Source organism: Branchiostoma lanceolatum, chromosome 7, assembly GCF_035083965.1.
Source record: "Branchiostoma lanceolatum isolate klBraLanc5 chromosome 7, klBraLanc5.hap2, whole genome shotgun sequence".
In the NCBI taxonomy this organism is placed as follows: Eukaryota; Metazoa; Chordata; class Leptocardii; order Amphioxiformes; family Branchiostomatidae; genus Branchiostoma; species Branchiostoma lanceolatum.
In genome coordinates, this window is record NC_089728.1 from 17,731,510 (window position 1) to 17,755,042 (window position 23,533).

General features: G+C 41.8%; 2 protein-coding genes across 6 annotated transcripts in view; both read right to left on the reverse strand.

The window, feature by feature from the left end:
* Positions 1 to 9,134: 9,134 nt before the first annotated feature.
* Positions 9,135 to 10,617, reverse strand: LOC136438270 (uncharacterized). Its single transcript, XM_066433034.1, has one exon. It carries the CDS (start codon positions 10,257 to 10,259, stop codon positions 9,135 to 9,137), a length of 1,125 nt encoding a protein of 374 aa, XP_066289131.1. The 5' UTR covers positions 10,260 to 10,617.
* A 411-nt stretch (positions 10,618 to 11,028) lies between these two features.
* Positions 11,029 to 23,533, reverse strand: part of LOC136437980 (apoptotic chromatin condensation inducer in the nucleus-like) — a 32,525-nt gene continuing 20,020 nt past the window's right edge. For 4 of the 5 annotated variants that reach the window (XM_066432588.1, XM_066432587.1, XM_066432586.1 and 1 more), the window contains 11 exons: positions 22,563 to 22,614; positions 21,360 to 21,493; positions 20,613 to 20,774; positions 20,159 to 20,212; positions 19,489 to 19,594; positions 18,650 to 18,897; positions 16,972 to 17,079; positions 16,209 to 16,360; positions 14,823 to 14,968; positions 13,812 to 13,924; positions 11,029 to 12,647 (listed from right to left, as the gene is read on the reverse strand). In XM_066432588.1, coding sequence (XP_066288685.1) covers positions 12,405 to 12,647; positions 13,812 to 13,924; positions 14,823 to 14,968; positions 16,209 to 16,360; positions 16,972 to 17,079; positions 18,650 to 18,897; positions 19,489 to 19,594; positions 20,159 to 20,212; positions 20,613 to 20,774; positions 21,360 to 21,493; positions 22,563 to 22,614 — 1,518 coding nt within the window. In that variant the 3' untranslated portion in view covers positions 11,029 to 12,404. The remainder of the gene's footprint in view (positions 12,648 to 13,811; positions 13,925 to 14,822; positions 14,969 to 16,208; positions 16,361 to 16,971; positions 17,080 to 18,649; positions 18,898 to 19,488; positions 19,595 to 20,158; positions 20,213 to 20,612; positions 20,775 to 21,359; positions 21,494 to 22,562; positions 22,615 to 23,533) is intronic. The other variant, XM_066432589.1, reaches the window with a different exon arrangement.

The following is a 23,533-nucleotide window of genomic DNA, read 5'->3' on the forward strand; positions in this document are numbered from 1 at the left end:
TTTGAACTGAATCTCCGTGGAAACAATATCAGACGACTGGAGGCAGGAACTTTCAAAGGACTGGAGCAGCTACACATTCTGGACTTGAGTGAGAACGAGATATATCACATTGACCGTGCAGTTTTTGTTGGACTGACTGCACTGAGAACACTTCGTTTAAGCAAAAATTGCCTTTCGAGTATTCCACCACTGCCAAAGCCAGATAGATCCCCCGATCTAATGCTCGCCATATCAGACAATCCTATCACATCGATCTTTGATGTCAGTGAGCTAAAGCACATCTCATGGTTGATGCTGACTCGCAACAAGATTAAGTGCGACTGCAGGCTGCGTCAAATCAAGAGATGGATTCTTGCAAATGAACTCTCTGTTTGGATCTCCTGCATCGTAAAGGCTACTGGAAAGATCAAACATGTCAGATATATACAATGGGATGATCTGAGGTGTTCCTCACCTGACGTGTCTGTTATAGTAGACAATGGAACTGTCACGGGTAACGCTTCCCTCACCTGTCAAACAGACTGTCTGGATGGCCTGACGTTCTCCTGGATAACACCGAGTGGACACCACAGCTCATCTAGTTATGAGGACTCTAAGAACTACATCCGTGAGAACAACTCGTCTTGTAAAGGCTCTCCCGTCACTACCTTGGAAACAAGGAGAATGTGCTTCTCTGTGTTAAGTGTCTCAACAGTTGGTAACGACACAGAAGGTATGTACACATGCCAAGTGAAGGCTGACCATGCAGACAATGCAAGCGTATCTGTGTTCCTCACGGTTGATGACATTGAGACATTTGCCAGAACACGCACTCCTGAGCTCCAGACGACAGCAATGAGTACCACAGAACCAGCTGGGGACAAAGATGTTGAAGAGGGGACCACACATCGTCCTGGTCATGGACTCTCTACGTCACAGCTCATATTTGCTGTGCTGGGGTCTTTCTGTGGATTTTACGTCATCTTTGGGGTGGTGGCTGCTTGTGTGAGCAAGTGTAAAGAGGGCAGACAGAAGGGCAATGCGGGAGGACAAGGGGATGCTGCGAACAGACACTACGAGAACGATGACCAGTTCTCAGACACAGATGGATCAAGTGAACATGACTACGAGAACGGTGACCAGTTCTCAGACACAGATGGATCAAGTGAACATGCCTACGAGAACGACGACCAGTTCTCAGGCACAGACGGGGCAAGAGGAGGACATGCCTACGAGAACGACGACCAGTTCTCAAACACAGACGGGGCAAGAGGAGGACATGCCTACGAGAACGACGACCAGTTCTCTGACACAGACGGGGCAAGAGGGGGACATGCCTACGAGAACGACGACCAGTTATCAGACACAGACGTGGCAAGAGGAGGACATGCCTACGAGAACGACGACCAGTTATCAGACACAGACGTGGCAAGAGGAGGACATGCCTACGAGAACGACGACCAGTTATCAGACACAGACGGGGCAAGAGGGGGACATGCCTACGAAAACGATGACCAGTTCTCAGACACAGACGGGGCAAAAGGGGGGCACTATGAAAACGACGATCAGTTTTCCGATGATGATGTGAGTAAGCACTCACACAAGGCAATCCCTGGTGAGAAGACGATGTCCTCAACTGACAAAGCAAGAAGGGCCAGACGTCTTCACAACAGGAGAGACTTGGTCAAAGCAAGAGAAATACCCAGCAACGACAGAGCCAAGGCTATCGCAAACACGGTAGCTGTCCATGCTGAGGCACAGTCAGGTGGACATTATGACAACGAAAGGTCTGGGAAATCCTTTGGACGGAGATGTAGCGGCAATGAGACCCAGACAACCGCAAACAACGCGGCATGTGGTGAGAAGGAACAGTCAGCCGGACACTATGACAACGATAGGAAAAACAAGGGCTTATTATTATTAGCTTCAAGTGCCACCCCAAGAGGCGATGACGACGGTGACTCGGATCATGATTACATGTCGTTACCTCCGAATGGCCCAACAGAAGGAGACACTGGTGGTGTGCAGTGTGAGAGCACATCGGAAGTCCTCGACCCCGACTCCGCGTCAGATCACGACTACATGACGCTCCCGGGGACGGAAAATTCGGACGAACAACAAGGAGAAACACACTTGAAAGACGGACAAGTGTCAGGCTCAGCCACTACTTCGTTCAACATAGAAGGCAACTCTGATCACATCTATGTGCCGATCCCTCAGTCGAGGAAATCAGACGAACAGCAAGAAGATTTGTATGGCACAGAATGACGGACAAGTGTCAGAGTCACACACTACTTCGTCCAACGCCGAAGACAACTCTGATCACACCTATGTGTCGTTCCCTCAGATGGTAAAATCTGACGAACAGCAAAAAGATACGGAACAGAAAGACGGACAAGTGTTAGACTCAGTCACTGCTTCGTCCTACACAGAAGACAACTCTGATCACACCTACGTGTCATTCCCTCAGATGGTAAAATCTGACGAACAGCAAAAAGATACGGAACAGAAAGACGGACAAGTGTAAGACTCAGGCACTGCTTCGCCCAGCACAGAAGACAACTCTGATCACGCCTACTTGGACGGAAAATGCTATTGAGAAGCAGTGAGTTGCGGAAACACTATGAAACATTGGGTAGAATGCAAGGATGAAAACCACATGACAACGAAGAAAAACAAAAGATGCCGTCTTCTCATATGACTGATACCTGACATGGACTCAAAATCTGTATTCGCAGGGACTCTCTAGGTGAGAACCCTTTGGTTGTAGATGTTGCGTTTGGTTGATTTGTGTCTCAGAGGGTAATTTTCCCGTAGTGACAATCTTGTTGATACATAGAAATGTACCCTACCAACATATTCTACAGCAGAGATTGTGACTTACCCGCACCAAATTTTCTCAAAGTTTTATCAGAACCTTTAATTTCTATCTGCCTTTCTCCCCCCCCCCCCGAATTCCTCCCTACCACCCCCTCCTTCAATCCCTTCTTTACATCTTCTCTTCCTTATGTTTTGGATATCCAGTTAATAATCAGGGCAGACAAAAACACAAACAAACAAACAAACAAACGATGCCTGGTGGCAAAATCAAGCATGCATGCTGCATGTTGTTAATAAACAGTGCAGTTTATTTCAGGACCTCCTGTGTAGGTAATGTGAATTATTCAAGACTTGTTTTGAACACCAAGAATGTTCTTAGCCTGGATGCCAGACCCCCAGACTCTGAAATCTCTAACGATAGAGATGTCAAAGTTTGGGGGTCTGGCATCCAGGCTAAAATGTCCTGGGCTCTAGCTGTATCTTAATTGTGTTACTGTTAGGACCAAAAGGCTTCATTAGTGTATCTATTAGAGAAGACATGCACTATGTTAGGTGGTTGATGTACATGTAACGGAAGGGTGGCTTTTGGAGGATTTCATCATTTGTGGTAGATTGGAGGTCTTAGACCTATGCTGTTCTCATGGAGAAGTAATCTCTAGATTGTGTTTGAATATTTTATTAAAAACACCAGATTGGAGCCGGACGTTTTGTTGATACGGCCTGTGATGTGGTCAAAGTGACTATGGATTATTTCATATCTGCAGGACATTCATATTTTCCTGATGTTAAAAAACATTTTTTTTCTGTCAGTCAACAGGATAAGAGTGATACCAAAAGAAGAATGAGAAATGATCATCTAAGACAGCAGATTTAAAACGACATAGAGTTAAAGAAATGAAAATCGTATCTTCCTTCTGCAGAGCTTGAATATGATTGTAAAATTTCCTTGCAGATCTGAAAGTATTTTCAAAACGTAACCGTCACATGTCTAACGACTGTGGAAAAAACATAGAACCTACCATGCATGATCTCCATGACAACGTTCCACTTAAGCAGACTAATTTGTCACAGCATCGGTTTTGGTTATGAATATTCATTCACACTAAATTTTAGTATGACTCAAACTACCCCCCCCCTCGCTCTTTCTAATATTCCATCCTTCACTCCCTCCCCCTGCCTTCCTCCGTTTTTCTTCCTTTTGAATATTCTTTCTTTCTTTCTTTCTTTTGTCCTTTCTTCGTTCTTTATTCATTTTTTCTTTCTTTCTTTCCCTTTCTTTTTCCAAACCCATAATGTTTTATCATACAAACTACAAACTGTTTTCAACGCGAAAAAGTGGTTTCATCCACCGTCCAATAGATCTAGGTGGACGTTGTGTTTTCTTTAACACTGTTCTTCTCTAGGAAACTACCTGAATTAAACCTGTTAATTTGTTTTTGCCAAGATATGGTACAAACCTGGTAGTAACACCCTGCATAGGCGACGTCTTGTATATGTTATGTTGCATAAAGTGATGAATATTCCAACCGTTGACCAGGAGCCAAACATGATGATATTAAACAGATGATATGGATATGCTCTGTTTTATACGTCTTATAATATATATATGTTTGTACGAGCATTTTGTGATCTTTGAAGACCTCTATCAATGTGGTGCATGTATATATATATATATATATATATATATATATATATATGTATGTATGTATGTATGTATGTATGTATGTATGTATGTATGTATGTATGTATGTATGTATGTATGTATGTATATATATATATATATATATATATATATATATATATATATATATATATATATATATATATATATATATATATATATATATATATATATATTGTACTGTTACCGACATTTGGCTCTTCAATGTCATAGAATATATCACGAGATTTGAAGCAAAAAGTTTGCCAATACAGCTTGATATGTCATCAATGTGATTATGAATAAAGTGAAGTGTTTTTGAATTATCGTTGTTTTCTTCTTCTTTTTAAAGACGGCAAGATTTAAAGATTAAAAAGACATGACTATATTGGAAAATGACTTGATGACAAAAGAGGACGTGGTATTTAGCCTACTACATGGCAGAAATATTTGAAAGTTGTATACAACACGATGATCTACTAATGAAATGATATTCTATCTCAGATACGAAATCGATTAGACTTGTCATATTAGTCCTTGAAAATTATGATATGCTGTTTTTCATATCGCCCGAAGCATTAGACTGTCACCTCTAATCTAACTATCTTTCTAATCTAACTACCTTTCAACATTGTATTTGTTGCTGTTTTATAAAAGCTTTAGTTATTGTTTACGTGAACCAAGATATCAATATTGATATAATAGTCAAGCTACAGTAAGCAGACTAATCTGTCAGCACTGTCGGTTTTATGATGAATATTCAGAAGCCGGTATCTGATTTTACTCATTAACAATTCCCTCCTAGCACAATCATTTAGTTTTAACAACAAGTGGCTAAACTATTTGGTCGAAGTGTGATGCTTTCTTAGTTTTAATGCGTCATTATTTGGACCTCTCTGGACTGAAATGGTAACGCAGATTTTAAATGACTTATCGGAAAAAAAAATTCAATGCCTTCTTCGTTTTAATCAGAAACCTCGCGTACTAGCTATTCAGGGAATGTTGGTGACGTAATTGTCAGCACGTGCACTGTGGGTTTGGTTATGAATATTCAGAAACCATGGTCTGATCTTACTCATATCAAATTTACCCCTATCATTTACTTTTATCAATTACAGTACTTGTACAAGCGGTTACACTATTTGGTCGGAGTCTTATGCTTTCTTAGTTTTAATACGCGTCATACTTTGGTTCTCTGTGGACTGAAATTGTAATCCAGCTTCGAATTTACTTTTTCGGAGAAGAAATAACTTCTCTACATTTCAATCAGGAGCCTGGTGTATTAACTATTCAGGAAATGTTTGGTGGCGCCTAGGCATTCCTTGAAGACTATGATAACACCGGCGATTGTAGACCCATTGGCGTTTGCAATGTTTTTGTAATGAATATCACATACTGTTCTCCTTACATAAAGCAAGGAATGGACTAATCTGTCAGCACTGTGGGTTTGTGATGAATTTTCAAAAGCCGGGATCTGACTTCAATCATTTAGTTTTATCAACAAGTCGAACTAAACTATTAGGTCGGAGTATTTTGTCATTTCACAACGTGTCAACATTTGGATCTGTCTTAGCTGAAATTGCAGCGCAGCTTTGAAATTACGTTTTGAAAGAAAAGAGTGTAACGTTACCTTCCCTCATTTTAATCAAGAACGTTGTGTATTGGCTATTCAGAAAATGTTGAGCGGCACCAAGGTATGCTTTGAACCTACTGGCGCTAGTCACTATTGAAGTGACAAAATGAACATGTCTCATAGTCTTTAGAGTACTGGCCTGGATGTCAGACCCCCAAACTCTGAAATATCTACCCTACACAATAGATATTTTAGAGTTTGGGGGTCTGGCACCCAGGCTAGATATTTTAAAGTTTGGGGGGGGGGGGGGTCTGGCATCCAGGCTAGTAGAGTACTAGTAATAAACTACGCACAAAAAGTTTGGAAACTTTACTTTGGTTGATCATATCTCCGTTGTTTCTTCATCAATTTCAATGATTTATATATCATTACAAAGCTTGTGTGATTTTATTTCCCATGATACCAAACTTAGTATGGTTGTAAATTAATGCAACGAGCACCAGACCTGCTTATGCGAGCAGGTCACATAAAAAAGTGCCCAGATTACCCTACTAATGTCAAACGCTCAATTCAGTATTTTTTTCTTCTGCTGGTAGCACGTGGCTTTTGTGCGAGGGTAATATGAAAATCAACAAAACACATTAATATGAAAGCCAAGGATAGTCTTCATCCAAACCAAAAAAATGCGTAAAGGAGCCTCAGTTATGATGAAGGTGGCTTAATATTGAGTACACACGCCATGCGCCATGCACTGTCACCACAGCCCGGCACATCCTCCTCATGCTTGTCACCAGTTTTGTTACGCGGCCCCTGGTAATTCTTCCACAAGGAGTCGTCGCAGGTCGACCAGTGTTGTTCTGTTGATCATTTTTGCATGCACAGCTCGCCCAAGCTGATCAGTGATCACAGAGACTGTGTTCAATTGTGTTGAGATCTGGGCTGCAGGAGGGCCATTCTATCTTCTGTATTCTTGCATCCTGGAGGTGGTCTGAAATGACTCTCATTCTGTATGGATGTGCACAATCATCTTGCAGATCTTGCATATTGCAGAGGTAAGGATCTTGGAAATGTGACTGGATTGAGAAAGGTGTCTCTATGTCTTGACGCATCGGGGTTGCTTAGGATGATAAGCCTGGTTTTTCCTCTGGCAGTTAACGTTGTACTGCCCCACACAAATGGGTTTGGCGCTGCGCTGAGTGTTTGACACTAGCATGGGAATTTGGGCACTTTTTTTCTACAACCCACTCGCGTAATCAGGCCTGGTGCTCACTCCATGAGATTGCAATTATAATAAGTTGGGTATTATAGGAAAGTAAATTACACAGGCTTTCCAACGATATATAAAGCATTGAAATTGATCACGAAACAACGGAAATATAATCAACCAAAGTAAAGTTTCCAAACTTTTTGGGCGTAGTTTATATAAGTTATTGTGCTCGTGAAAAACCTTATTTGATAACGTCATCTACAAGAAATTCTGTCTGTGACAAAAACTGCAAATTGAAACTGTCATGTTGATGATGTGAAACAACCAATATTTCATATGGTCTTTTTTTTCAATGACTATCTAAATTTCTAATGTCGTAACATCGCTTTTCTTTCTGTACAAGTTCGTTTCCAGGCCACATGTTTAAGCTGAATATCATTACTAGCTTCAACTAAGTTGAGGATGGCTGTTTTACCTCTATACCTTATCATTACACCGACGACGTGTCAAGGGAGACATCTGGCGACAGCATTGGATTACTGCAGGCGACCACGCATAATTTGAGTGCAGTACTGTTACAATTCGCCATGTAGCGTTTTTGATCCTCGTGGTGAACACAACATACATGAAAGATCATGAAAGTGGACGGCCGGAGAGTACCGTAGTTAACAGGTCTTGACAGAATAAAGGCATATGTCGTCTATTTGTTACCGATATTTCCAGCAAGAAATCAATTGACTGCGATGAGCGTCTAAAACTTTGGACACATGAATGTTGAAACAAGAACGTTGTGTAACGTTGGCTACATGATGATCATAATGCTTTGTCCTTTCTTTCATCAAGAAACACTGAACTATCCTAACTAGACACGGTAACATCCGTTTTCCCAACTGAAACCAAGGAGGTTTTATATAAAACCTCCTTGTATATAAAACCTCCTTGCTGAAACTTTGAGCCAATTCTTCTATTTGATTTTCTAACGACATTTTCAAAGCAACAACCATTATCCCAACTATACCTATGGTACGTAACATTGGCTACATAATGTTTTGTCTCTTATTTTTTATCACGAAACACTGAACTATCCTAACTAGACACGGCAACATCCGTTTTCCCTAGCTGAAACTTTGAGCCAATTCTTCTATTTGATTTTCTAACGAAACTTTCATAGCAACAACCATCATCGCCATATAACTATATATACCTATCGTACCTAATGTCCTACAGACGAAACCGCTATTTGTCGGTATGGCAGTTACACTTAGCTGACACTTTGAGCAAATTCTTCTATTTGATTTTCTAGCTACATTTTCATAGCAACAGCCACTATCGCAACTATACCTGTCGTATCTAATGTCCTACAGACGAAACCGCTTTTTGTCGGTATGGCATATCAGTCACACTTAGCTGAAACTTTGAGCCAATTCTTCTATTTGATTTTCTAACGAAGATTTCATAACAACAACAATTATCGAAACTATACCTATTGTACCTAATGTCCTACGGACGAAACCGCTATTTGTCGGTAGGGCATATAAGTCAACATTTAGCTGACACTTTGAGCCAATTATTCTAAGCTATTTGATTTTCTAACGAACTTTTCATAGCAACAGCCATTATCGCAACTAAACCTTTCGTACCTAATGTCCTACAGACGAAACCGCCATTCTTGTAACTTCCGTTACCGTTTGAAGTAAGACGTTCCTGCCAAACTGTCGTTTTAATGACGCCTTAAAACTTTTCTGGCTTTTAAAAACAACAGTTGGCACCTAATGTGTGGCATATCTTAATGTCAGGAACGTCTTACTTCAAAGGCGTTAACGGTAACGGAAGTTACAAAATGTGTACATTCAAATGAGAACGAGGGATCAGTCACACTTTGGTTATGTGGAGTCCTATAGTTCCGGACCGCTCTCCTCTTCGATAGGCTGCATGACGACGCGGGCTGTCCGCGCCTGGTTTCTCGTTGCTCTTCGGACAACTTTCCCGGGCCTGGTGGTTGACAGCTTGTCTTGTGCAGGTGTTAGAGCGTCATCGTCGCACGTCATCTGCAACACGGCGTCGTCGCACGTCGACGTTTTCGCGGGACGACCTTCAGAAGTGGTTGACACGGCCATGCTAGTCACGGTGGGAGAATCTTCTTGTGGCGTGGGAAGATCTCTTTGGGATGAGGTTGGCGTCTGCGTGAAGACATTACTGGTGGTGAAACTGTCTCTCGAGAAAGTTCCCGTGGTCTGAACGGCAGTGGTGGCCATCTCTACTGGGCCCTGTGGTACAACTATAGGCAACATGTACACGATTTGGGCCGGCGGCGAGCTCTGTTGTTGTTGCTGGGGCATCAGTACAAAAGGCGGTGTCATCATTGGTTGCGTCGTCGGGATTTCAAGAGCATCGTGGACGAGCTTCTTGAGTGACGGACTCGGAGGACGAAGAGAAGACAAGCGGCGAGGTTGAATGGCCGGTTCTTGGAGAAGTTTTGGCACGGTGATGTTGTGTTCTCCAAGGAGAAGCGCTGCAGAAGCAGATGACTTGGGTGCGATCCGCACAAACTTGGCCGCTAAGTCTTCGTTCCTTCTAACATCGGTGAACAGACTTCTCCTCTTGTTTCCGGTGTTAGTCAGGTCGTCCAACAACCCCTTCACGCCCTCTTTGGGTTTTCCATCGGCATCGAAAAGCGCCATCCATCGTCGAGAGTTAGGGCCACGGGAGACACGGCACCTCAGCTCGGGCCGGTCCCGCTGGAAGTACGGACAGAAGCACGAGTGAACGGCGGTCTCGTTCTCTGTGGCGATCCGGCGACAGGCAAAGCCGTAAAAGTTGAGATTCCGGATGAAACTGGCGAAGGAGTTCGTCTGGAACACTTTCTTCTCACCCTCCGACTCGAGTACCTCTTCGATGAAGTCCTGCTCGCGGACAACAACGCTAGTCCCATTCTCCGACCAGTATATGGACGCAAACCGGTCGTCGTTGACGATACGCCACAGAACTTCGGGGAATTTCAGACCACCAAGTAGAGCCATGGCTTCAAGCAAGCCCGACTACAGTGACTAAATGTTTGACGAAAACGACAACATTGAAGAAAACACACAGCTTGCCAAGATGTAGAGTTTCGAACGTTGCAATGGCTACGTTCGAAAACGGTTTCGAATGGCGGTTCTAAAATTCGAGACTCCGTAATAGAATGCCCTGTTCGATTGGTGTTCTAACGCCATTCTACGTCACTCATACTACTGTAAATTCCTTTACTTTCGCAGTAGTTTCATTACGTGTAGGGTAACACATATTAGGAGTGTCATGAATTCGTAAAGGTCACTCATCGCGAAATAAACCACTGCGAAAGTTTCAAGGTTAACAGTAAGACGTTCTACACACACAGCCATCTAAACCTGTTTTACGGTAAGCTTTGCTACTCTCAAAGCAGAAAAGATCGTGACCTTTTTATTCTCTGCCCCGTTTTTCGTCGAGTGGAGACGGCGGACGAAAAACGGGGCAGAGGATAAAAAGGCCACGATCTTCTCCACTAACCTCTGCTTGGAGAGTAAGCTTTGCATAGATGCGACGTACTGTACTTTTGGCTACGCCTTGGGGGAGGAGACATTTTTGGGTGTGATGCAATATTGGCAATGAAGATGGCTTTCTCCGAACACGCAAATTCGCAAGCGGTCACTTAAGAAAGTTCCCTTCTAACTTACCAACCACTGATGCCACATGTGATGTTATCAGTTGATTTCTGTTACTTTTTCCTGGCACTATTGTAAAGAAGCACTAGAAGACAAACAACACGAAATGTACAAAACAAATGACCTTTATTCACCTTTCTCATCGACATCTTTTCTATCGGATTAATACTTTTGAAGAAATCAATCTACAATGACATCATATACAAGTCAGCCAAGTTCAAAATCTAAAGTGCAATTAAAAACATTAAGACACTGCCTTCAAGTCTTATAAGTAAACATGAACGCAACTGCTAATTTTGGTACCCAATCACGAATCGTAATAGAAAGCCTGCTGCTTTGCATAATTAGGATCAAAACGACAGTCGGTTTTGCATTTGTCTAGTCAAGGACATGCAAATACCTATAGGCAGCCTACACTCATTTGCATATTCGTGACTGCGACAGCAACCAAACGATGGTGCATTTGGATCTTCAATTTCTAAACTAATAACACATTGGCAAATGTTTTGCTACCATTCTAATACAGGTACTAAGTACATCATTTCTGATCTCAATTGTGGAGAAAGACTAGTACATGTGTTTGCAGAAAAGAACTGTTATGAATTTTTCTACTATTTAACTGGTCGTGTCAAATTTTAAAAAAAAAGATGGAATTCACAGCTGTCAAATTTTCAGTCCAGGCAAAGAAGTCCTCAATAATGGTAAAGATTTCAGGAATATAATTTTTGCTGGTAGAACAAATAAATGGTTTGTATTACATGTAGCTCATTTTCTGTTGGTGACATTCTGTATTTCGATTTGCAGTTGAAAATGAAATTCTTACATCAAAATTTCAAAAATCAAAACACAACAATCTCCTACTTTTATTGTTGTTATGATTTTTTCACCTTTTCACATGGTTACTTACAACGTACCTAGTCTACCTTAGACAGCTATTAAGCAAAGAGATCTTGTTTAACTTGTATACGCAAGGTAGTGGAATAGTCACAGTCAAAGAGGTCTATGGGGTATTTCTCAATAGTACATTAGTAGAAAAGTGATGCTATAGTTTCAACCAAAACTCTGTACAAGTTTTCAACTTTAAAACCAACCACCCACCCTCGTTCACTCGCACACCCATTCAATAAACTCTGTCAGCTACAAACAACGTAAGGTTGCGAAAAAGGCAACAACGGGAATGAAAATTTTTGTTACAAGAAATTCTGTGCCAAATAAACAAAACATACGGGAGAACCTTACTTAAGCACTTTTAATAGTTATCTTAAAAATCAATACCCAGCGGTCACCAGGACAAGAAGACACACCTTAACTCAATATTGTCTGGAATCATATTTGATACATTTACCTTACCCCATAGACAGCGTGCTAACGTTATCATCAACACTGTGGTCTTTGCTATCATAGAAGACATGAAAAGTTTGAATATCTTACAAATGTTTCTCGGCTGTGTTAAGTCATCAGAGCATTTTTTTTTCCACAGAATCTCTAGTGCTTCCTACGAGATCTGCTCCTACTACGACTTCGGCTGGCGCTCCGGCTGCGACTACGCTTTCTCTCGCGGTCGCGTTCTCGACTACGGTCCTCCTCCCGCTTGCGGCGTTCCTCCCGACGCTTCTCGCGCTCCTTACGGTCCTGTTCTTCCCGTTCTTCTCGCTCCTTGCGTAGCCTTTCGCGGCGTTCCTCGCGAGCTCTTTCCCTGTCCTCTTCTTCCTTAGCCTTCGAAGCGACCTGTGAAGCACAACAAAAGAACAGTTACCCTGGAACGCATTCACTTTTACTGGCTTTGGTATAAAAATAGACCATGTGCACCAGGCTATTAGCTAGCAGGGCGTCAGGGCGTCTTCTGGATGCCCTACACTAAGAAAACAAAGAAATTATACACCCTCCTTTTGCAGGGGACACCCAGAGGGCGCCCTATTTCCCTGGTGATAACTAATACACATGTTCATGTGTTTCCCAGACACACACTGTGACTGTTGTTTTTTCCTTGTACTAGACACAGGGACAGCATGGTAATTGATCAACATGCAAAGCTACTGATCTTTGATAATTGATCAACATGCAAAGTAATTGTTAATCTATAGAGCCCATTGGGGAAGTCTTGTCTACCCCAATTTTTGGCTGCCCTGTCCCTAAATCCTAGCTAAAAGCCTGGTGTGCACAATTCTTTTCACTTTGAATTTTTACAAAATGCCCAGGCTTAAATGCCTTTCCCATTAATCCCCAAGCAAATGTTGGGGTGAAAAGTTGTCACGTCTTCTGATCATCTGGTTGGGAACTGTCAGAAAAGCACCAGTCAGAAAACTTTCCACCCCAACAATTGTGTTTTAGATCTTTTCAAAATTTTTTCAAAAGTATGTCACACATCTCAAATAACACTAGAAATACTCATCCATCCATCTATTCATTACAGCTATCTCCAGGACCCATTCTTTGCTTGTTAGGACGGAAAGAATTTCACCCGTCTGTCCAAAAAATATCAATTTCATGACCTAAAACTGATGAAAATGTATTTTTGGAAGCTTAGAATGACAGATTCAACATTGAAAATCAAAAATATGGGCTCCCTTAACAATGGGTGGGACGGAAAAAATTTAAAGCTGGAGACAGTCCTGTTACATGTACGGGGACAGAAAAAAATTCACCTGTTAAAAAAAATCTGAACTTCATGATATGCATATAATGAAGTTCAGATTTTTCAATTTGAAGAAAATGTATCAAATATGCAAGCTTAAAAACAACGAAATTTTTAAACATAGGCTCCCAAACAATGAGTGGGACGGAAAAAATTTTAAGCTGTAGACAGCCCTGTCATCCACATACTCCTCCAACCAATCATTCATTATCTCACTAATTCTATTAACTATGAAAAGAAATAAAGGGGTGACTAACGCGTTCGAGTACCTGCTCATCAGTGAGCGGTAACCAATAGATACAGGGAACAGCCTTGGTCTTCCTGAACAGGTCATCCAGCAGCTTGGCAGGGGCCTCATCCGGCTCTTTCTCTGGAACAGGACAAAACAGACATGTCAATCATTATGTAAGTGAGCGGTAACCAATAGATACAGGGAACAGCCTTGGTCTTCCTGAACAGGTCATCCAGCAGCTTGGCAGGGGCCTCGTCTGGCTCTTTCTCTGGAACAGGACAATAAACAGACATGTCAATCATTATGTAAGTGAGCGGTAACCAATAGATACAGGGAACAGCCTTGGTCTTCCTGAACAGGTCATCCAGCAGCTTGGCAGGGGCCTCGTCTGGCTCTTTCTCTGGAACAGGACATAAACAGACATGTCAATCATTATGTAAGTGAGCGGTAACCAATAGATACAGGGAACAGTCTTGGTCTTCCTGAACAGGTCATCCAGCAGCTTAGCAGGGGCCTCGTCTGGCTCTTTCTCTGGAAAAAGGCAATGTTCACATACATGTCAATCATTATGTAAGTGGTGTCACAGTAGCGTAGTGGCAGGGTGTTTGGCCCAGATCCCAAAGGTCCTGACTTGACAATGAGTACCTCGGACAGGATGTTCAATGGAGGTCCTGTGTTTGGGGAGAGCCACACCCCACGCACGTAAAAGAACCCACTTCACTTATCAAAAAGACAAAGGGTCCTTCCCTTTTCCAGTACAAACCTGGTGTGTTATGCCATTACGCCATCAAGCACTTAAGAATTGAGACTGTAATTGGTTTCCAATCTATTGTAAAAAAGTATGTTTCAAACTTTTACTTACAGCAATGAAATACTAGATCCAGTAGATAAAAAGGACTTTCCGTAGCATCACAGCTGAAAGATAAAAGTACTAGACATTGTTTGGTATTTCTGAATACAAAGACATATATAATATGTGCTTAAAACAATATGTGCTTAAAAAGCTGTAACTGTTACGATAGAGACCAAGATTTACCTTTCTTCTTCTCTGGACCTTCTCCCCTCTTCTCTCGGTCCCTCCTCTTCCTTTCTCGCTCTCTCTCCCGTTCTCTCTCTCGCTCCCTCTCCCTGGAGGCCTCCCTGTCTCTCTCCTTCCCTCTATCCCACTCCCTCTCTCTGGCTCTGTTAAATAATGGTCAACACAGATTACAGAAAGTACATGACTATTATGTATTATCTATTGAAAGCAACAGAACACTAGTAGCGTGCCTAGTATAGTGGTTAGTGACCCTGCCTCTGGACCAAGAAGCCCTGAGTTCGAATCCCGGCTGTGTTGCTCACCCGACATGTATGCTACTGGAAAGGGTCGCAGTCCTTAGAACAGGACGTTAAGCCATGGCCCACATTTCATTGTGTGTAAGCTTGTCAAAAAGAACTAGATTTCCCCAGTACAATAAACATGTAAATACTGTACATAACGTCTGTCTTCTCTGTCACAACCAGTGGAAGAATAACTCTTTGGTGAGCTAAACTGGTTCGAATCACTTTCGCTTTAACATCACACAATAATATTCAAATCCTCCACCAGGTATTGTGACAAATAAAAAAAGCAAAAACAAGGACAGTAGGATACAACTATGTGAGCGCAAACCCCCAGGGCTCGAAATTTTGGGGTCACCTTGCACTAGTGCAAATGAAAAAAAATTACTTGCACCAAAAAGAAATTATTTGTACGACCAACGTTTTGCATTAAAATCCTCCCACACCATTATTGATGTATAGGGCGGTGCCCATCTCCGTTTCATAGCCCTGGGCCACACTGTTGTGCAATCACTGTAGCAGGGGGCTAGTCCACTGGCAGTGGAGTGTGCTTAACTTCCATACTGTTTCACAAGTATGTACCATTTTCATAAAGTCTTTGGTATGACTCAATGCGCCTCTTGTCCAGAGATGTCCTACCCGGGGCTTGAACCTGGGCCTTCTGATCCAAGTAATTGGAAACAGATCTGGTGAGAGACAAAGGCGCAGGCCACTACACCACAGGGACACCCCCCAACGTTTTGCATATTTAGGAAATTATGATGCCCCTATTCCCCAAGATGGCGGCTTTTAAATTGCTTGGTTCAAGGCCACTAAATGTGTCCCAAACTTGTAAAAATGGATTGAATACCAATTCAAAAGGGATACAATAGGTTGCCTGCTTGAAATACAGTTTTTGAGCACTGATTCTTCATTTGGAGTGAAAATTTACATGCATTTGGTCAAATGGGATAAATTTCTACTAGTGGTAACTTGCATCAGTGAAGGTCTTTTTGAAATTATGTGAACGGCTCCTATTTTATGTATCAAACTTGCACATGCAAGTGGTATTTCGAGCCCTGACCCCTCAATACCTGGCTACCATATAACATTGTCCCCTCACCTGTGTTCTCTCTCCCTCTCGTGTTCGGCCCGCTCCTCTCGGATGTCCTTTTCTCGCTCCGACACGCGTCTGTCCCGACGGCGCTCTTCCCAGGCCGGCTCGGGCTTCAGCACCTCTCGCTTCTCCTGAACCACGCCCAGGTGAAGGTCCAGCTGTAGGAAAACGGCAGAATTACAAACTGGCACTTTCAGAAAATTAGATTTCAAACTTCACTGTTACAGTAGTAATGTAGGAAGCTTTAAGGAGGCACATTATCAAGCTTGACCTTCGTTTTCCCAACCCTTGCCAACCTACCAAATACTAGCCTCCACAAGGCCCTCTTACGGGCGTATGAATCGTGGAATTCGGCAGAAAAGGGAATAGTTAGCCAGTAGAGTCAGTCTATGGTGAAGAGTTTTGCCCTCCAGTGAAACCCTGGCAAATATTCTCCCTATAGCCGGTGTAGTTAGACTGGTAGAGACTACCAAATATATCATGAGGATCTTTTCACAGCTTCTCGAGTTATGTTTTTAACAAACAAACACATAAACAGCCCTCTGCAGTACTGTAGGAAGCCGCTAGGAGGTCCATTCTCAAACATGACCTTTGTTTACCTGATATCTACCCACCTATCAAATATCATAAAAATCCATGCACAGTTATGCAGCTGTTCACATCAAACACACATGCGACCACAGCCACTCCACTATGGTAAAACCATAAATATAACTTAAACTAGTCTTGTAATGTTGCAAATCTAGAAGGTTTTGTCAGTGCTAAATACCTCGTCCTGGTCTGCGAAGTCCACCAGCAGTGTTTTGGGGTTGGAGGAGGGCCAGCGCACCCCGTGTAGGGCCTGACGGGTCTTCACCGCCTCTTCGTCAGTCTCGTACTGAGGTACAAACAAACAACAACAAAATTTTTAATAACACACTAGCGCTTCAGTCAATCCATCAATGACAAGCTAAACTACAGGCTTGCAGTAAGTTTTTTAAAGGAATTAAGGCATGATAAAAATATACAGCGTTTTTACATGCAGTCCACCTCCATGTTGGTGTCCCTGTTTGCATTTCTGTGTATCTTGCTTCAAACATTTTCAGACATATGAGGATATTCTCATTCTTTCAGATAACTATGTCTACAACTCAAAGAAAAAACAAAGCAATGTTTCAAAAGTTGCTAATAAAACACAAAAATCCTCTGTATTTAAATATACATTCAAATGCAAACGCTATTCCTGGCTGCATGTACCATCAGGGCTTTTTCTAAAGAGGGTAACAGGGGCGCTGCACCCCCCATGCTCTGACAATGTGCCCCCTTACCCTGGGGAACAGATTCTCTGACAAGCATAAAATTCAGATTGACCTATAGGGATGCTACTAGGTCACATGTGGCCACAGTCTTCAACTGTGACCTGTCTGACAGTAATTTCCCCCTCAGTAAGCCTTAGAATGCCCCATTTTAACGTAAAATTCTCTAAACCACATACAGTAGAATCCGCTTAACTGCACCACCTATTTGTCAGCGTTTTTAGTGCAATTATCCGGCTGGTGCGATTATGCGAAATGCCCAGCTGGACCGCACCACCATGGGTGAGGGGGTGTATTGTTAGTCAGAAACACTAGCGCAAAGAAAACAGACGAAATTATTCAGTTATTAACTTTGTTTATTGACCCTTTGCTGAAAATAAAGAAATGACTACGAACCTGTTTTGATTTTGCATTCTTTCATTTTTCCATGCGATCTACCGCATTACAACACACGTAGTGTTACAGGGGAGACATTCTGAAACATCGTCATGCCACTCATGGGATAACAGTTTCTGTGTTACGCTACGTAGAGTGCAATTGTCGATTTACGTAAATCATGTACCGCCATGAAACTATGAATTGAAACTAAAACTTGGTTACTGATTACGGGTCACCCGCCCGGGACCTCCCATACGATTCCTATCAACGTAACTGTCAATGGAGACGGCTTCTTTTGCTACTCAAAACAGCTTTGAACATATTGGCGGTATTGCGCCTTTACACCAGCAGGTATCAGCTCATTTGTACCGCGTTTGCCGATTTGAGCGCACCTTTTCAGTTAACTTGTCGAGGATTTTTGAAAAAAATTGGTGCAGTTATCCGGCATTGGTGACCATGCGCGGTGCAGATATGCGGAGTCACTAACAATGCAGTGAATGGGAACCGGTTTTGGATATTGGGATTCGGTGCAATTAAATGGAAGGTGCGTTTATCCGAGGTGCAATTAAGTGGCTTCGTCTGTACCATGAAAGGGTCAACCCCCATTACACACCATCCCCCCCCCCCCCGGTCGCTTCACACCCTTGCAACGCTCCCCTTTGCAATTTACCCTCACAAAACATCCTGTACCACTATGTACACCACCGTACAAATTTCAGTCACACCCTCTCCCTATCTGATAGTACAGTATAATCACATGAACAGCTATTTTACCTTGACATAACAGTGCGACTTGATCTTGTCGATCCAGAAGCCCTTCTCCTCCAGAATGGTTCCCGTACGCCCCAACAGTTCCTTCAGCTGACCCAGGGTGAACGGGCGCACCAGGTGCAGGATGTGGACAATCTGGCTGACGGGACGGCGGGCGGGCGAGGGTGAACGGTTCGGCTCCACGGGCTCGTCGACCACGAGAGAAGACTGTCTGGAAACCGCCTTACGGACAACTTCCTCGCTTGGGACAACTGTTGGCCCAACAACAGGCATTCGTAAAGGTAGTCACATACACGGTAAAATTATCTGGTTTTAGACGCGACAAGCCTAGCTTGATTTTAGCTAATTTAACGATCACTAGTCAACCGCTACAATTTCATCACCGCTAATATTTGATGACTAATATTTGAGACAGTAATGTTTGTTCCCACCGTTAAAAAGTGCCGTGACCTACTCCATTTTCCCCCAACCGCTATATTTTCCTGCCGCTATATCAAAGTGGTTTACAGTTTTTGATGACAAAACATTATGACCCAGAGCAAATTCATACTAAAATGCTGCTTTCTTACCATTAGGTGAGATTTCGCAAGAGTTGGGCGACCACAGTGTTATTTTTTTAACTGACTGCACTATTTTTGGTCTAATCAAGCGTTTATTCTTTGCTGTCTACAAAAATTCTGCAAGAGTTGGCCTACCACAATATTTTTGCTATTTTGGAAAGTGCACTTAGTCTACTTTTGGTCAAATCGGGTTTGATATTGTTTGGTCTCTAGAACTGTAGTAGAAGCAGAAGAAGACCAGAAAACAAAATATCGGGAAACAATAAAATAAAGAAGACTCACCTTTCCTCTCCTCCTGTTGGTTCTGATCGGTTTCCATGGCAACCTCCTGCTGCTCCGCCTCCCCCTCGCCGTTCTCCTTCTCCTCAGGAGGGGGGGCCTGCACCACCTGGAACCCCCCCCAGAACACAACACCTTATTATTCACATCACATAATGTTATCACTTCCTAATTATGCCTGGTTTGTATCTATATTTAGTTCTTTTGCTTAGCAATGTTTCTATTGGCTTAGATTCCACTGCAAGACTAAAAGTCTTAGATAAGAATCTCAGAAGAGGCCTAGAAAATGAGAAACGTAGCATGGAAATGCCTGTCATATGGACAAGTTATGCTGCTTTATTTTCAGTTCGAGGCACATTATCCTAATTTGGATAAATTTGCATAAAGAGCCCTATAACCATGATGTCCTACCTGGACCATAGTACATCAATAAATTAGTACATAATCCCCAAATGACCAAGAGACATTAAGCTATCATTTTATGGTACTGGACTAAGTGTGGGCTAAGACAGGAGTTTTTTCTTCAAATTTGTCCTACTAGACTATAATGGGTTAAAATGCAAACTAGCTATACAATGACAACACAATATCCAATTATACATTACTTAGTATGTCTAGAACAAAAAAGTAGAATCATTCATTGACCCCTCCCACCCCTAGTACTTCAACTTACCTGGGTCACAGTTCGGCATATCTTGATCTCTCTCTTGTCCTGCAAGGGTTCCTCCTGAGGGGCAAAAAGAGTTCAGAAAAGTTTGAAGCAGAATCTTAAAGGAAACCCAAGCAATATTAGGGCCCGAAAATCGGTTTTTGAAAGTCAATTTATTTAGTCATTTCTATACATGATTTGTTCAAGCAACACTATCACAATGCATAGCATTTTCAGTATCTTTTTTATTTCCATATTTTGGGCCCTAATATTCCTTTGGTTGCCTTTAACAACTGATAAAATTTCACTTAATATCAAACCACACAAGTCCCCTTGAGTATTGAGACCTGAGAAACTGTGCAGATAATGTTTACTACCCAACAACTGATGCCACATCATGAAGTGCGTATTGCTTTGCAGACAAACTGGTTAATAAAACAGTTAAAAGTCTTAGTTAGAGTAATTTTTGCATATTGACCTGTGTGACAGTCCTGCGGATTTTGATCTCGCGCTTGTCGGCCTGTATCTCCTCGGGCTCCGTCTTGAGCGGAGGTTCGTCATCGCTGATTGGCCCTTCGTCAGTCCCCAAGTCCACGACAGCCTCCTTTAGGACTGACGGCTTGATCTCAGGTAAAACCTCCTAAAGAAGGATCATCATAAAATTAACGCTCAACAATTTTTTTCAGTCACTGTTTTTCTTCAGTCGCTTTCCAAGAAACCTACGGGAGCTAAGGAAGCTTGCGATGAATCGGACAAAGTGGAGAGAGTTGAAGAAAGACTGATTGCAGCTGCAGGGTGTTCAGACCACTGCAACAGCAGAACATAGTGGACTACTACTTTTTTCCTACTCTTGTGGAAGGGCACATCTTATTTTTTCTGTGCTATTTCCCAATAAAATACGGCTGTGCTACTAAAAAAATTGCATGTATATGTCATGTACATGTACAGAGATCAAGGTAAAGGTCTGAACCTGTACATGTACCTGAAAAATTTGTGCCAATTATTCCTCTTTTTTTACCAGTATATTGTCATCTCTGTATAAGGATTTACATGTCTTTATTCTCATAACAAGAGTATCCTTTCCTCATCGCAAGTACTAAATTGTCAAAATTGTCATACTGAGACAGGATTTACATATCTTTTAGTATAAAAAATGATATCCGCAAGCAGGTATGGAACTAGTTGTTCCCTAGTATGCAAACACTTAATAGAGGACTGTTCGTACCTTGAGTGACTGTGAGCTGATGTTGATGGTTCTCTTCACGGTACCGGATGAATTACTGGAGCCCCAGCGACGCTTCCGCCCTCCAGGCTGGGCCGGCTGCTGCTCAGTAGCGCCCTCTGTCGAGTGCTTTCGTGCTACAGGATCCCAATTAATCTCATTAATGTCTCATGCAGTGAAAGTCAACGACAAACCAGGGCTTGAAGTATTGGCTGCATGTGCACTTTGGTGCACCTACAATTGAGTGCACCTAATGTATGACTGTGGGTGCACCTAGATATTTTTTCAGGTATACTTAACATAAAGGTATTATTTTACAGTAAGGCCACACCATTTTAATTTCTTGGCTAACGGAATTTTAAAAAAAAATGCTTGATTGGAAACTCAACAGGAAAACAGAATCTCAGAGGAAAGTTTTTTACTTTGGTGCACACAGTTTCAGGGAGTGATCGGGTCAGGTGCAAGTTTTCACCCCAGCATTCTGTTTTAATGATTCTTTTTTTGGCTAAAAAAAAATCCGTTAACCAAGAAAATAAAATGGTGTGGCCTAATATGTTCTCAAATTTCAATTGTCAGAAAAAAATCATAAAATTCATATCACCTTTGTTGTGTACATTTGAATATTACAGTTTTGAAGTTAGCTATTTAATATCAGATTCAAACTCTGAAGACAATCAGTCAGGTTTGTTACTAGTAATACTAGGCTTTGCTGACATTCTTTCTTATTTCATGTTCAATTCCGCACCAGATTTGTTTCTAAGCACCTAATAAATCTTTAGGTAAGGTGCACCACAATTCTAGGGAAAAATTGATTTTTGAACACATCAATTCTGGGTTGATAACATTGGTATTTGAAGGCATGACTATTTCTTTTTTTTGAGCTGGTACTACATACTTACTGTAAATGCAGAAATGTTTGCAGTGGTTTTATGTTTGCGGTTTTCGCGGTGACCGTTTCACTGCAAACTTAAAACCACCGCGAACATTTTTTGTTCAGTCCTGTGGCAGTGTGTGACTACAGCGCTGCCGCAAACTTAAAACCGCGGCAAACATTCACTTGTTCTTCTTAGTGTAAAGTAAAAACCACACAAACTTGAATGTATTTACAGTAGTATGAGATACGATGAAGTTGGTACGATGAAGATACAAATAATTGACATTTCTGAAGTCAGTGGGAGGGAATAACAGATAGTAGAGCCATCTTACAAGCAATAGAGATCTTCCTGCTCTTGAAAACCACGGACTGAATGTCGGGCTTCTGTAGAAAAAACACAACAACGCATTACGGGTGGAAACAGCTGTGTTAAAACTCATCAAACTTAAACAGGGGTTACAAACTTGGTGTGAAAAAACTGAAGACATGAAGCAGATGTTTCTAGAGACATATTACGATCGTTCCAAATGGAAAATCCAATTTGTAGGTAAAATTTCTATACAACCGGTCCAAGAAAAATAATTAAGGATACTGATAAAAATTCTGGTATATGCTTGTGTCAATGAGAAAAATTAATATGTAAGGGACCACTAAAATGTGGTCACATTGGCGAGGTGGTCCTTATGTAGAGGTGGTCACTTGTAGAGCTTTGACTGTACCTTGAGCGACTGTGTTTTTTGTTTGTAAGTACGTAAAATATCGCAGACATAATTTTTTACGATATCCGTAAAATCTCTAGAACAACCTGCTTCAAACCTTGGTGCGAACGGTTGTTAAGGTTTAAAAATTGGCTCGAAATCTAATCTTAATCCATTTATATATGTGCTGGACTGAATTCTAATTTTGTGTTTCTAACTGAATTTCAAATCATTCTAATGCTGTATAAGTTTTAGGCACTTCCCATTTGACCTGCATTTCTAAAAATAGTGATTTCCTGCAATTTGTTTGAAGCATTAAAAACAAATCATGCAGTAAAATCCCCTTTTGGTAAGGGACCTAGCCTAATTCATGATTTCGTTCCTTTTAGTAATCATTTCTTTTGGACATTTCACCACAAACTGATTCACTGCAACCCTGCCTCAAACAAAAACGATTACGTTAGCAAAAAAACAGAAAAAAAAAGAATCAACAACAACAAAAAAATGGAGATACAAATAGCAGGTCATGTTTGATGCATCCATCCAAACCTCAGTGACGCCCCCTGCCTGACGTCGCATGATACTACAGCTTCAGAAAACCCAAA

Coding starts and splice junctions, on each gene's coding strand:
- LOC136438270 (XM_066433034.1), bottom strand. CDS start 10,259: ATGGCTCTACTTGGTGGTCTGAAATTCCCCGAAGTTCTGTGGCGTATC.